Here is a 16,556-nt window from a genome sequence, read left to right as displayed (position 1 = left end):
AGGGGGAGTAGGAAAAATGAGTGGGGGTAAAGTAAGGAAAGTGAGGGGAAACAAGAAGAAGAAAAGTAGGAGAAGTGATAAGAAATGTGGGGAAATTAGGGGTGGAAAAGTAGGGGAAGTATCAGAAATGGGAGGCAAGGAAATAACGGAAATTAGTGAGGAGAAGTAGGAGAAATGAGTTTAATTAAGTGGAAGTAGGGGAAATGATAATAAATTAGGGTATTTAGTGCATGGGAAGTGTGGGCTGAAGAAGGGAAGTAGAAGGAAGGGTAGTAGGGGAAAGAGAAGTAGGGGAAAGATAGAAAAAGAGGAGAAAAGGGGAGAAGTAGGGGCTTCAGAGGAAGTAGGGGAAATTATGGGGAGGGAGATTTCAACAAATTAATTAACGACTTAGATTTTTTTAAAGTTCGTGATTATTAATCCAGATTAAATTTTCTACCTTTATATTGCCCTCCAGAGTCTATGACAAGAGTTGAATCTGTCCCAATTTTTCGACTTATCATTGGTGGTTCATAATGAGGCAAGGCAGCATTTGGTCCATATCCTGCTATTGTAGGGAAAGAAAGTCCTTCACTTAAATTTTGTTCAAGACGAAACTCATCCACCACCCTAGCCACCTGCTTTTCATCCCATTCGTCTGGATCATATTTCATTTGTTCATCCATATAAGATATAAAGTCGCACATGGCAACAGCATCTCTGATGTGAGAATTTCTCATTCCCTGCGCCTCAATCTCATTTTTCTCTGCCCGAAGGAGAATCACCGGAGAAGCTTTCGCCAACTGCTTTTCTTTTGGAATCTAGAAAAATTATAATTGTAAACTAATGACATATAATTACACATTTAAAAATTTTTAATAGATCAAAGTTACTTTAAATGACTTTATATAAACGATTTTTCTTTAACTCTTCTGCGGGGCCGTTCAAAAACTACGTTACGGTATTTTGATCACTTTTTCCACCCCTCTCCTTCTTCTTAATAGATCATTACAAAAAGCTCAAAATGCTTAAAAACAGGGAAACATGGGGTGATTTTTTTTTGCAAAAATATAGAAATAAATTCTTTTAAATACAATTAATGTACAGGTGCCATATTGAATTTAATATGATGGGCTAAGTGTTCAAGACGAAATATATTGCGTTTGAACAAAATAGTTGAATTTTCACGCAAAAAAAATTCATTTTCTACCAGCAAAGATGAATTTCCCACGAAATAGTAGAGTGAAAAGGGTTTCTGCACCAAAAATGGAAGGGTCCAAATTTGCAGTTTAAAACATTTATTCAAAAGAATCTTTAACCTTTTGAATTAAATCGTAAAAACGAATTGTTAACCAAATATTTTAATTTACAACCAAAAATGTGTATTCTCAACGAAAAAGTTAATTATTAACGAAAAAGCTTAATTTTCGAGAAAACATATAAATTTTCAACTAAAATGATGCGTAATTATAGTAATCTTTTTCTAATAGTTGAGTTTTTTAAATAAGCCATATGAAGTATCAACAAAATAATTTAATCCTTAACCAAAACAGGTTAATTTTTCATTATTCATTTGAATGTTCAACCATAAAGGATTGAAGATTAAATTTGTAAAAAAATACTAATTTTCCACAAAGTACATAAATTTCCAGTGAAATTATTGAATTTTCAACTAGAAAAGATTGACTTTTAATTAGAAATATTATGCATGAACAAAGAATAGAATAATGTCATTTTCAGCTTAAAAAATAATTCCTAATAAAAAAAACTAATTTTCAACAAAACACTTAAACTTTTAACCAAAAATTTGTATTTTTATCCAAGAAAGACGTAATTTCTACTAAAATAGATGAATTTTTAAAGCAAAAGACTAACTTTCTTAACAATATTTGAATTTGCATTCAAAAGAAAATTTATTTTTACTTTTAAACATTAAAATATGAATTCTATGCAAAAGCTATTTCAATTTTTATCTAAGAAAAATATTAATTGTAACTTGTGACATTTTTAACCTAAAAAGTTTCATAAGCGGAATAAAACAATTTCAAATTAAAATTGAAAGATTTCAAATTTACTTTTATTGAAAGTTATTTAAGTTATAAAAATCCCCTGACTTTTCAAAAGAATGTAATCCCTGACTTCTCCCTGACTAACAAAATTCCCAGAATTTTCAAAAAAAATGTTTGACTAGTTTTGTTGTTCACTAACCTCGTTTCTTTGGTGCGTTAAGTTAAATTCATATTAACTTTCTGTACATTTACGCGAGTTATTTGTTTTATTTGAAAATTTCCAAAACTTACTTGCTTGAATAAAAGACCCCCCCCCCCCCCCCCCCCCCCCCCCCATATAGTAACATATGGCAACACAATCTTTCGAACCCAGCTACGTAGCCAGGATTTGGTAAACAGAGGGGTTTGAAGGGCTGACCAGAAAGTACGTTACTACTTACAGAATAAAATAGAAAATTTTTGAAAGTAAAATGTATAAATGCTATAATTATCATCCTTGCGCGAAAAATTGTTTTAAAATTATAAAAATTCTTCATTATCACGTGCTTCAATTAAACTTCCCTAATATAGTTTCATTTATCCAATAATTAAGACCACTTCCGAGATTTTCCGGTTATATGTAAAATGCCCTTTGATTTCTGACCAATTAAAGAATAAGTTAGGGTTTCGAAACGAAAGATATATTATTATATTATTCCTATCAAAACATTTCTTGTTGAAATTTAAATTTATTTTTACACTTAGTATACTAATAAAACATATATAGTACCCTAGACTGGGGTTAATTTTATATATAATTGTCTCTTTCCCTGAATAACAAATTGTATAAGACAAACAATTGTTTTACCTTTTACATGCTAAACATTATTTAGAATCTTTTTTTGTGAAGATTCGTTAGTTACAATGAATAAAAAGTGCATTGGTATAAGGTTCTTAGTTTTTGAAATTTGGTTAGGATGTATTAAAAAATCATGGAAAACTTGATCTTTAAAAATTCGACTTTTGATTGTTGGTGATTGATTCCCACTAATTTGCTCGTTTTTCAGAAAAAGAAATTCTTTTTTTTAATATCAGTCAACATTTACCCCGTGCCTCCGGGCTCCTTAAAATAACTTTGAATGAGAAAAGCTAGGTTTTCGAAAAAAATAGAAAAAAGGTTTACTTACTATTAATTGTTTGCAAATTAAAGTTTAGTAACTTTTTAAGAATATTTGAAGGAATCATTTACTCACAATAAATTTTATTATTAACCACTCGAAAACCCCTTCTATTGTGTCCGGAAAGTTCCCAAAAAAATTAAAAATGGAAATTTTATGAATAAATCATGCTAAAGATGTTGTTTTTGTTAACTTTTTTAACATAGATTATTTGTATTCGATTCGTGACAAGTTCTGCAAGTATTTGATCACAAATTTTGAATTGTTTAAACAAGTATTAGTTTCTTAATAAATTTTTTCACTGTAAGTCTTAAAAAGTTATCATTTTATTAAATGAACTACACAACTAACGAATGTTGAGCGTAGTATACTTTTTAATAATATTTAGCAATGAAATAATAATTTTTGTTCTTAAAAATAATGTTTTGACTCTAAATTGAGAAAACTTACTTCTTTCTGTAGTCGATAATGCAATTATATATGAAAGGAACAGAAAATTCTAGTTTGTATGAATTTCTTATACTATGTAGCTTATTATTTAGTATTTTCTGATTTCAGGACATTAATTGTTTAAATAATTGCAAATTGTCTTTAAAAAAATGTCACTCTTACCTGTGACATTAACTCTAAAGAACAATAACATTTCATGATTTACAGATGAAAAATTATTTAAACAAATAAAAATTGTTTAAATAATAACCAAATATATTATAAAAATAAACATTATTCTTGAAATTTATCAAGTATATTAGTTAACACAAAAAAGAATAACTGCACGATTTACAGAAAAAAAAATATTTTTTGCACAAATAATAGTTCTTTAATAATTTTAAATTATTTTAAAAACACTTGAACATTCGTTTGACGAAAACCGAGCTTTACTCATTTAAAAAGACTAGTTTTCTCTTTACATCTATAAGAACTTTACAAAGGATGAATTGAATAATACAATATTTTCACCACATAATTAAAACGTAATTATACTAGCCTCAACATATAGCTTTTTCTGGAAAATGTTCCCGTTAGTGATTTTTTTTGTAATTAAATATGTAGTGTTTTGCGCCTGTAAAATGCAACATTCCGGCTACTGTGTATGTCTGGCTACAGTCACCCGGTCAAGCTTCAATACTCACAAAATTCTGTAAGAATCCTGTTTTCGTGGCTTAGGAGAATATATAATATTAGAATGTACTTGAGTATAACAATAAATATTAATATGTAATAATAATTTTTCAATGTTATATATTTTATAATATAATATCCTCCTTAGTGCTGTTAAGGGCATGTGACACAGCTAAATACCTATATTACCGACGACAGTTTTTCAGTTCACTGAATGTTTTTTTGAACCTAAGAACTTTTTTGTAAATAAAATTTCGAGCTGAAATTTTGGAAAATATATTAGAGTACAATACAGTACGTTTAGGTACTGCATTTTGGTAGGAACTTCACTGAAAATTATTTCATCTTTTTTCTGGACCTCAACATTTTTTGAACGTTCGAACTTTTTTTATACATAAAATATCGGTCTCAAACTTTGAGAAATGCAAGAGCCGAAAGAAAACTACGTTTAAGTGCAAAGCTTAATAATAAAAGATGTAAAAAAATATATTTCAACAATCAATTCCAACGGTATCAGCCGGTAACGTTGTACACGAAAATACGAAACCTGGCGGCCACTAGACGAGGCTCTAGAGAGTTCGCATTTTCGTGTACAACGTTACCGGCTGATGCCAGGGTATAATCTAACGGGCAGCTCTGACCAAAAGGGCAGTTCTAAAAAAAAATGGTCAGTTCTAAAACTTGATTATGGGCAGTGCAAAAATACATTTTAAATACATTTATAATTATTAAGCTTACTTTAACGTAGTTTTCTTTCGGCTCTTGCATTTCGCAAAGTTTGAGACCGATATTTTATGTATAAAAAAAGTTCAAACGTTCAAAAAATGTTGAGGTGCAGAAAAAAGATGAAATAATTTTCAGTGAAGTTCCTACCAAAATGCAGTTTTCAGTGGCGATCAGTGATGGGTAAGACAACCAAATACCTATATTACCGACCTCACTTTGTCAGTTCACTGAATATTTTTCTAACCCGTAAAAACTTTGTACTTTAACGTAGTTTTCTTTCGGCTCTTGCATTTCGCAAAGTTTGAGACCGATATTTTATGTATAAAAAAAGTTCAAACGTTCAAAAAATGTTGAGGTGCAGAAAAAAGATGAAATAATTTTCAGTGAAGTTCCTACCAAAATGCAGTTTTCAGAGGCGATCAGTGATGGGTAAGACAACCAAATACCTATATTACCGACCTCACTTTGTCAGTTCACTGAATATTTTTCTAACCCGTAAAAACTTTTTTTTTAATAAAATATTGAGCTATAACTTTGGAAAATATATTAGAGTACAAAAAATATGTTTAGGTACTTCATTGGGGCATGAACTTCTCGTAAAATTATTTTCGACCAAATTAAAACTGGGAGCCTTTTTCACACCTTTTTCCTGAACCTTGTCATTTTTTGAACGTTTATACTTTTTTATACATCAAATATCGGCCTCAAACTTTGAGAAATCTAAGAGCCGAAAGAAAATTACGTTAAAGTACAAAATTTATTGATAAAAGATGAAAAAAAAATATTTCAACTAAATATCATCCGGCACACAACAAAGTCCTCGGCTATCAATTCCCTCAGACATCAACCGGTAACGGTGATCGTGATGTGCATGAAAATTCTAATCCTGGCGGCCACTAGACGAGGCTCTATGGCTCGCCCTACAGACCCATAAGTTTAGTTGAATTTTTTTTTTAATTTGGAGGCATAGTTTCGGATTTAGTTAGTTGGCATCGTTCTTAGCGCCTCTTGCGGAAAAGCGTTGAAACATAAGTTTTACCAATTGTATTATTTCTAATTAAAAGCGTTCCAGATTGTACTATCTTAGCTTAAATTTTGAAAATTTGACAATCTTATTAGATAATATTTGACATTGCGTCATTTCTAATTTAAGGCTTACAGAATGAAATAATTTATTTTAAATATAAGACTCGCGAATTTCAATGATTTAATATTATAAGAAAATTTCAAAAATAGGACAAGTTCAAAACGTTATAAATAAAATATTTTCCAACTAGAATTTTCATAATTCGATCATTTAAAAATCAAAGGAATTAAAACAGTATTGTTTATGGTTAAAAGCATTCCAAATTGAGACATTTCAGATTACATTTTTTTTAATGGAAAATTTAAATAGAAAGGAATTGAAATTGTATCCTTTCTATAGAAATGACATTCATTATAATTCAAAGCGTTTTAAATTAAACAATCTTTCTTTGAATTTAAAAAATTCGCACCAAAATTCTTCTGAAGCATTAAAAATGCAACTGCTTTGTTGAAAATTCAACAATTTTGTTAAAAAGTTATAATTTTTTATTGAAAAATCTACTGTTTAAATATAATATTTGGGTGTTGAAAAGAGAAATAAAATATTTTGTGGATGGAAATTCAACTATATTTTTAATTTCTTTTTGTTTTTATTTAATTAAAAATCCATCTGTTTTAAGAAGAATGTAATCTTTTTTAGATCAAAAAGCAACTGTTTCGTTGGAAATTAAACTATTTTGTTAAAAAGTCATACTTTTTGGTTAAAAAATCCACTATTTTCTTGAAAATTTTACTATTTCGCAAAAGATTTTCTTTTTGTTTAGAATTTATATGTTGGTGAAGAAAAATTAACTGAAATCTGTTCAAAATGAAAGTTTCACTTAATTTTGTTAAAAAGTCATAATTTTTTGTTAAAAATTCGTATTTTTAGATTAAATTTTTTTTCGTAGAAAATAATTTATTGCTTCAAAATTCATATTTTGATCGTGAAAACTCGACTGAAATCTTTTTCAACCGAAAATTCAACTTTTTTTAATTTACCTTTTTAATTTAAAACTTCATGTGTTTTAGAAGAAATTATATTTTTTTAATGAAAATGCAACTTTCTGTTAAAAAATCGTTCTTGTTTGCTTGAGTCTTCAGTTAATTTGTTTTGTAAGATTTGGTTATATCAGTTATTTAAGATATCACTTTTGTTCATAAAGATTTATGTTTTTAGTTGAAAATTCATCTCTTGGGTTGAAAGTTTAATTATTTTGTTCAAAATTAATCTTTTTAAATTAAAAATGCAACTAATTGAGTAAAAGTTAAGCTACATTATTAAAATTATATTATTTTGATTGAAGGCTTATGTCTTGGGTTGAAAATTTGACTGTTTAGCGACAAATACTTCATGTTTGTTAAAAAGTCATTTTTTTAAGATTGATCTTCTTTAGTTGAAAATTCGCCTATTTTGGTAAAAAAAATTTTTTAGTTTGAAAATTCTTTTTTATCACGTAAAAATGTATCATTTTCTTGGAAAATTAATTTTTTGCTGAAAACTCATATTTTTTTGTTTGAAAATTCAATTTTTGTTGAGAACATTTGTCTTCTGATTTGAAGGTTCATTAATTTAGATACACTTTTGTCTATTTTTTAGTGAAAAATCTTTTCTTTTTGAAAAATTGTCTTTTTGGTGTTAAAATTCATTTTTTGGATAAATTTCATTCTTTTTTTATTGAAATATAAACTATAACACTTTTTCGTTGGGCTTTTGTCTTTTTAGAATAAAAATTTAACTATTTTGTTAAAAATTCATCTTTCATAGTAGAAAAGACATTTCTTATTTGAAATAAATGATTATACTTGAAATTTTTTAATTGAGTATTCTAACATTACGTCATACTCGGCCGGTAACGTCGAAATCTATAAGGTGGACTGCAAAGCATTGATTACATAGAGGTTTGACTAAAATAAATTTTTGCAGGCGAAAGTAAATGAAAAATCGTGATATGGCTTTGCTTCTCATATAGAAAAGCCATTTCTTGAATAATTTTTAGCAATTGGGAAAATGTGCGATTTGGACAATCCATAAAGAAAAAATATAATGTGCCGTGATTGAGGTTAGGTTGAATTGTTATGATAGCTGGTGGTCAAAATTCTGGAATTTTGGTAGTATTTAAAGTGTATTTTTCAAAGATGTCAAGAAATTATTTTTGCACTTTAAGCAAACAAAAATGATCAAAGACTGTGATCCTTCTTAGAAATCCGATAAGACTTCTTGAAAGTCCTTAAACTTGTCCTACTTTTTTTGTAACCCTTCAAATTTTTTGCAATCATTTCAAATCTTTCAAAGTATCTCGAAATTGACTACAAATTATTTTATTCACGTAAAATCTTTAAAATATTCTTAAATTCCTTCAAATCTCTTGACAATCCTTAAAATCTTTGAATTTTTGCAAATAACTTGAAATCTTCTCAAAAAACTTTTAAATTAATTGCTCAACATTCTTTAAAGTCACTAAGACTTATAGAAATATTTTTAAATTCTTTAAAAATGAATTTAAAATCCCGTTAAGTCCCTAGTTATTCCTCAAAATCACTTGAACTCTTATAAATCTTGTAAGATTTCTTGATAATCCTTAAACTCCTCCGAATTTTTTTTTAAATTCCTTCAACTTCTTTAAAATCATTTAAAATATTTCAAAGTTTCTCGAAACTGACTAAAATTAATTCAAATCTGTTAAAATCCTTTAAATTTTAATAAATTCCTTTAAATCTCTTAAAAATCCATAAAATCTTTGCATTTTTTCAAATTCCTTAAAAGCTTTTTAAATAATTTTTCAAATCTCTCTTGGCATTCTTTAAGACCACTAAAACTGTCTTTAAATCTTACAAATAACTTGCAAATCCTTAAAAAATTTTGAATTATGTTTGAATTATTATTAAATCCTTTGAAAAGAAACTTTAAGATTCCGCCAAGTCCCTAGTAATACTTTGAAATCACTTGAATTCTTAAAAATCTCTTAAGATTTCTGGAAAATCCTTAAAATCCTCGGAATTTTTGTGAACTCTTTTTAACTTCTTTGAAATAATTTATAATATTTTAAAATTGACTCAAATTAATTCAAGTCGTTTAAATCCAAAATACTCAAAATTTTCTTAGGTTCCTGAAAATGTCTTGAAAATCTTTAAATTAATTTTTTTTAAATACCTTGGAATCACTTAAAATTTATTACATCAGCTGTTTTAATAAATTTTCAATAAATTTTATGTTTTCAATTTTCAATAACTTTCTTTAAAATCACATAAATTGTCATAAAATCTCATAAAATCTCTTGTAAAGCATTACATTTTTTCGAACTATTTTTGGATTATCTTTAAATCCTTAAAGTCCTCCGAATTTTTTCGAACTCCCTTGAACTTCTTTGAAGTCATTTTGAAAATTTTTAAATTGACTAAAATTAATTAAAATCTCTTATTATCCTCAAATTATTGAATCTTTTTAAATCCTTTGAAGTCTCTTTAAATTTATTAAAATCTTTTTAAATAACTTTTTTTAAATAAATTTTTAAATAGCTTTAAAATCCCTAAAACTGTCTTAAAATCTTTTACAATTTCTTGTAAATCTTGAAACATTTTTGAATTCTTTTTAAATCCTTCAAAAGAAAATCTTAAAATCTCATCAAGTCCCTATAGTAATTCCTTACAATCACTTGAATTTTCAGAAATTCTACAAGTTAAAAAAAAATCCTTTAATCTTTCGAATTTTTTTTAATCCCTTCAACTTCTTTAAAATCATTTAAAATGTTCGAAATTGTGTACAGTTAATTAAAATCCTTTGAATTTTCTTAAATTCTTAATAATATTTAAAAAATTACATCCCTTGAAATCTCTTCAAATTCATTATGATATTTTTGAAGAACTTTTCAGTAACTTGCTTGACATTCTTTAAAATCACCTGAACTGCGTTAAAATTTGACCAAATCGCTTAATTTTTCGTGATGGATTGCCTAATCCCATATTTTCCAAATTACCAACAATAATGAAATAAATCGCTTTTTTTCTTAAAAGAAAAGCTATATCACGATTCTTTACTTAATTTTGCCGAAATTAATTTATTTTAGTCAAACTCCTATCTAAACAATGCTTTACAGTCCACCAAATGGTAGCCTTACAAATTTTGATGTTACCGAACGAGCGTGACGTAATATTAGAATACTCAATTGTATCTGAAATACTGTTTCATTCTGTTATAAAATATTCTATATTAAAAGTATAACGAGATTAAAATTCTGGTAATTGAATATTAATGATTTGAAATGAAGTCAAGAGAAAATCAGGGAATTTTGAAAATGTTCTCGGTCTCGCATTTTTCCGCAAGAGGCGTTACGAGCGATGCAAAGTAACTAAATCGGAATTCACGCGTCCAATTTTTCCGGGAGTGGGGTCTCGTGGTAAAAACATGATCCTCCATATTTCTTGATGCCGCGGGCGCCAAGGCGTCTTACGGCTCCGGAGAGTATAGAAGCATGGAGGTATTCTACGACAAGTTCAGTTGGCACGAGCCTGCACATTCTCTGGACAATAGTTTTTCAGCGTCAAACTTAGAACTCATTAGGTTTATATTGATAACGGACGTTAGTGAGAAAAATTATTGACATAATTGCGCTCTTTATGTCTATACTAGATAGGGGCGCGTCAGCTCGTCACGCGGGGATCAAGCTAAGCTCAACAAGCTCCACTGGGCCAGGGTAACATGGCCATGAGGGTAGAGCTAAACCTAGGATTATCTCGTCTAAAATCTTAACTCAGCTTGACCGTCTTTTCGCGTCAGTCTAATTTCTGGACGAGTAAAAAAGTCTTGAAAAATGACCAAACAATTTTTTTTTGCTTTTACGTATACGCCTAATAGTGGTGATAATTTCAACAACAAAAAAATACTACATTTTTCCAATCAAACTATTTTGAAATTACATTTACAACATTTTTAAAAAATTTTCAGGAATTGTCCTGAAACTACATGACCATTTTAAGCTATTTTCAACTCCCCTCTTTATCAACCGTATTTTTGTCTTACACCCCCCTATCCCAAAAAATAACGTCCAAAATTCTATCAAAACATAGGAAAGAGGGTGATTTTATTACGAACATATGGTAATATTGGAGAAGTACATTTTATCCAATAAAATTAATGTAAATAACACATTGTATGTAAAATTAAGCACTTTAAATTCCTCAGATTACTAGTCAAAATATATTTTGAATATTCACAAAGAAGATTAATTTTCTAACCACAAAGACGAATATTTAACAAAGTGCATGAATTTTCTACCAAATAGTTGAATTTTCAACTTATACAGAATGAATTTCTAACTAAAAATAGAACAGTGAAGTTTTCAGATAAAAAAATCCAATTTTTACCTTAAAAATTTTTGTTCACAAAAATTTTTAATTTTCGTTCAAAGATGTGAATCTTAAATACTAATTTTTCCAAACTAGATCAGCTTTTAAGCAAGTGTTTGAATTTTTAACTATAAAGGATAAAATTTGAAACAAATAGTTAAATTTTAAACCAAAAATTATGAGTTTTACAGTGAAAAATTCAATGTTCTGTCAAAAACACAACTTTCAACTAAATACATTAATGTACAACAAAATTGTTGAACTTTAAAGCATAAAGAACAAATTATCTATACAAAATGGTTGAGTTTTAAATCCGAAAATATGACTTTCTACAAAAAAGGTTAATTTTCGACCAAAACGTATGAACTTTAACAAAATTAATTAAGTTTCAACTAGGAAAGATGAATTATCAATAGTTGAATTTTGAACAAAATAGCTAAATTTTTAGCAAAATAGATAAATTTTTAACTAAAATGATGAATCTTAAATAAAATGAAGGTTCGACAAAAGAATACAACCAATTAGCTGATTTTTCAACCCGCAGAAGTAGATTAATTTAATAAAAATAGAATAGTTAAATTTTAAACCGAAAAAATGAATTTTTAACCAATTAATTCAATTTTTAATCAAGTACCTGAATTCCTGAACAAAAAGATGACTTTTCAAAAAATAGTTACATTTGCAACAAAGTAATGACATTTTCAACTAAATGCTAAAATTTGTAACCAAAAAGAAATCAAGTTTTAAGAAACAAAAAAATAAATTTTCAATCAAAGAGATGAATCTTTAAAAAATATTCATTTTTACATTGTTTTATTTCATTTTGTAACCAAACAGATTTTGAACCGAAGAAACGAATCTTTAAGCAAGCAAATAATTGTTATACTCAAAAACACGAATTGCCAACAAATTGTATCAACTTTTAACCAAATATAGTTCAATTTAAACCAAAAATATGGATTTTTGAGAAAAAAGTTAATTTTTAAGCAAATAGTTTAATTGTATACCAAATTTTTAAATCGTCGTTATAACCAGATTAATTTGGAATTAAACAGTTGTATTTTTCACCAACAAGGATAATTTTTCAACCAAGAAGATTAATTTATGACTAAAAAATACGAATTTAGAAAAAATACAAGAGTTTTAATCTAGAAGATATCAATTTTCAATTAAAAATATCAATTCTCAACTAAAACCGAAATAGTTATATTATTAGTATGAAAAATTAATTCTTAACAAACAAACGAATAATTTGTTTTTTCTTTTTATTGTAAACAGAATACTCACATTTTCAAACCAAAAGACGAATTTTCAAGAAAATCGTGAATATTAAAAAAAATGAGTTTTCAAAAAAATAGTTCAATCCAGAAAATTATTTTTTAACCCAGAAGATTAATTATCTAACAGTAGAATATTTAAATTTTTAAACAAAGGTCAATGCTTTTTTTATGCTGTCTAATGTGATGAAAAACATTTCTTACGTAAGTTACATTTTTTATAATTCAACAAATTTTTCAAAAAGTCATCCTTTTTGGTTGAAAATTCAACTGTCTTGTTGAAAAATCATCTTTTTTTGCTTCATAATTTTTGGTTTGAAAAATTATTTTCCTTTTTTTTTGGAATTCCATCTTTTTTCTTTAGAACTACAATTGCCTGCCTAAAAACTAGTTTGATTCGATTGAAAATGAACTGTTTTGTTGAAATTTCAAATTTTTTGTAGAAAATTAGTTTCGCTATTGTATGAAAATTTAGCCTTTTTAGTAGAAAATTTGTTTATTTTTTTAAAGTCATCTTTTTTGACCGAAAAATAAGCCTTTTACTTGAAAATGTATCTTGTTGCTTTTGATACACAACCGACGGACAGTATCGGACCACTAACCGGGTGATCTATAAAAAAGAATTTTATTTTTTTATTTCTCACGTGATTATTCAATACCTGTAACATATCGAAATTAGTTTAACTAAAACTCATTTAACGCATAATTTAATTAGCTTTCTAATGGTTTATTATTAATATATTTAGTTTTTTCAGCGATATTTTTGGATTTCAATAATTATAATGAAGAATATCAAAAAAGTAACTAATTGTTATGTATTTTAAACGAGTTCTAAAATTTAAATAGTCATTAACTAAATATTACCATTAGGGAAAACTATATGGGAGTTGGTGTCTTTTAAGCGCGTGTCATTTGAATTGATTGTAAAATTATTTGTTGTAAAAATAAAAATGATGCAATTTTGAACAATTCAAATTCAATTAAGGAAAATTTGTGCAATTTCAAACGCTTTAACTCGAAATTGTCTAAGTTTTCAAAGTTTTAATTTGAACATTTTCGAGTTTTTCAATTGAACATTGACATATACATCCGACTAATACTCATTTCTTTAATTTCAACATGTTTAATTATTTCAATTCGAAATTCTTGAAGGACACAATTTAAAATTCTTCAACTATAGACTGTTTAATCTAAATTTTGTCTAAATTATAAGTTTTGATAATAATAAAGTATTTTATAACTTATAATGTGATTATTATTTTAAAAATTCAGTATCAAATTGACACTCATAATGAAGTTAATTTATACTCTCCAGTTCCATTTTAATTGATAGATGGCTTTTTATGTCCAAGAATGAAATGTATGCGCAAGTTAAACTCGTTTCACGGGAGAATTCATTTTTATGCAATTATAAAAGTCACTCATTATTATCTAAGAATAATTTTAACACAAACCTAAAAGCGATTTATCTTCCTGTATGGTTTTATAATTAGAACTTGTCATATATTTATTTTTTCGTTTGTGATTCTTAATTCTGATAAAATATTTATAATAGTTTGCAAAAGAAAAATGTATATGGAATCTCTATAATATTTATGAAATTGTATTGTAATTTAAATCTAATTTCTTTTTCACTTTTCACATCAAGATAAAAAAAAGTTTGTTCAGGAAACTTAGGTATTACTTTCAAATCCAAAAAAATGGCTAACTCGATTAAATAAAGTAAAAAAATATATTTCAAAAACGTTTTTCAAAACCTAACACGATTTTTAATTGTTTTATCGTAATGAAAAGTGAAACAAATCGTTCGATTTAGTCATCTTCATAAAATGATAATATGAAAAACATTTTTTGCTTGTTTTTTTTCTACATATTCGCAGTCAAGAAAGTGCAAAAAATTCCTACCATGTCTTCCTTTATACACCAAATTTTAAAAAATTCTATTATTGGGATTTTTATATGAAACGAATTTATTTCAAATCAGACAGACTCTACACATCATGTCGCAAATTTTCTCAGCGACGAAATTATTTTTTCAGAGTAAATTAGTAGGCAGGTATATTTCCGCTTTGAGAAAAGAAAATTTCAGGAAGTTATGGGTAATAACATTTTTTTTTTTGAATAAAAAATATTTTCAAAATCCCATCTTTTTTGACCTAAGTTAGATATTTAAATTTTTCTTATAAGGGCTAAGTAATTTTTGAGGTGTGCAGAAGTTTTTTCATAAAATCAAATGATCAGAAAGTTTTCTTGTGATATTTTTAAAATAAGGAGAAAAAATACAGAAGAATTTCTGCAAAGCCCAACCTGTTCTATTTTTGCAATGTTTGAAAAATATCTGCCGATATAAGAAAGGCATCCAGTCAGTAAAACCTGCCAGAATTCGTAAAAAAATCGAATATTTGAATTAGGTCAAAAAGTAACGAATTTAAAAAATACATCATTTTTGAAAAAGGATCAGAATTATTATTCAGCATAGCAGGATCTATTCTTATTGTCAAAACATTTCGTTTAAGTAATGAACTTTTCGAAAAACTAGTTTTATTATACAATTTGCAGTTTTTTAATCTAAAATCGTTTATTACATTACACAAATTGAAATATAATTATTAAGTTTGAAAACACTTTCAAATAAAAAATACAAAAAAAAATATCTAAATTTCTTGGGAATTTAAATTGACGCATTACCAATTTTATTTTAAAAAAGTAACGCCAACGTAATGTCTTACTTTATGAAAACCGTGATGGTAACGGTAAGGCAGTCTAATATATGCCTAAATGAAATCTTGAAATTGAAATTCTAAATCGCACTTTTAAAGTAGCCTCAAGGCAAGACTGATTCCGCCCTTGCAAACATGCCTAAGAAAGCATCCTACTACTGAGATTGCATTGGGATTAGAGTAAATGTATAATTTACACTAAAGTAAACAAGCGGATGTTCTAGAGAAACGGATTAAGTGAATTTCCTCATGTTTGTGCTAGTATTTACGTACACCTGCGATAATTGCAAATACTAATGAAATTTATAATTCAGATAGAATACTCTGTGAATCTTATTGTGAGAGTTATTAACAATTTATTAACTCAAATTATGCCGAATAGTTTATTAATTTATTTAGTACATATTAAACAGTGAATAATACTGTTTTTAACCAATTTTAAAGTGCAATCTTTATTAAATATATCCTTATAGAAATTTTGCTATGGCGCAGGCCGGGGCCAGACCAAGACAAATCTGGCCCAGATCTGGAAAACGGACCTGGATCCGATCGCTGATAAAACACATGGCCCTATCGGAAGCAGATCTGGCGCCCCATCTGGCCCCGACCAATTTCCCGTTAAGAGCCATTTTTGAAATTTATCATTTCTTTTAATTTTTATTTTCGTCCGAAAATAACACTGCGCTTTCCTTAAGGATTTGCTCATCAGGGAATCTTTATCAAATAACTTTTATTGATCGCTATCAAAAATGTAAATTTGATTTGATAAAAGAGAAGACAAACAGGATTTTGAAGAGAAATTGGGGTTCGTTTTTTAGACAAGCTGGTTACATATATACCTAAAGTGTCGGCTGAAGAAATGCAATCGATGATTCGACTGTGGTTAAAAAATATTCACTTTTATCTATTCCAGGTCAATAAAATGCTACCATTTATATTCAACTGAATGATCTTCGAATAAGATACTCAGACAAAAATGTAGACTTGTTAACGATTTATCAAATGTCCACGTTTTGAGACCCTCTGAATCCGAAAAATAGGTTTTTACGAATTTGTCTGTATGTACAGTCTGTCAAGTTAAAGCGTGGGTGGCTTTACTCGCAGTCGGTAAGGTGTATCGACATGATTTTGGTGTCAAAATATTAAGAAGAGCTC

General features: G+C 27.5%; 1 protein-coding gene across 1 annotated transcript in view; it reads right to left on the bottom strand.

The window, feature by feature from the left end:
* LOC117181119 (xaa-Pro aminopeptidase 1-like) overlaps nucleotides 1–16,556 on the bottom strand; it is a 276,118-nt gene that overhangs the window by 10,588 nt on the left and 248,974 nt on the right. The window contains exon 8 of the mRNA XM_033373686.1: nucleotides 440–800. Within this exon, the coding sequence (XP_033229577.1) occupies nucleotides 440–800 (361 nt within the window). The remainder of the gene's footprint in view (nucleotides 1–439; nucleotides 801–16,556) is intronic.

This window comes from Belonocnema kinseyi, chromosome 10, assembly GCF_010883055.1.
Source record: "Belonocnema kinseyi isolate 2016_QV_RU_SX_M_011 chromosome 10, B_treatae_v1, whole genome shotgun sequence".
NCBI lineage: Eukaryota > Metazoa > Arthropoda > Insecta > Hymenoptera > Cynipidae > Belonocnema > Belonocnema kinseyi.
This window is presented reverse-complemented; position numbering and strand designations above follow the sequence as displayed.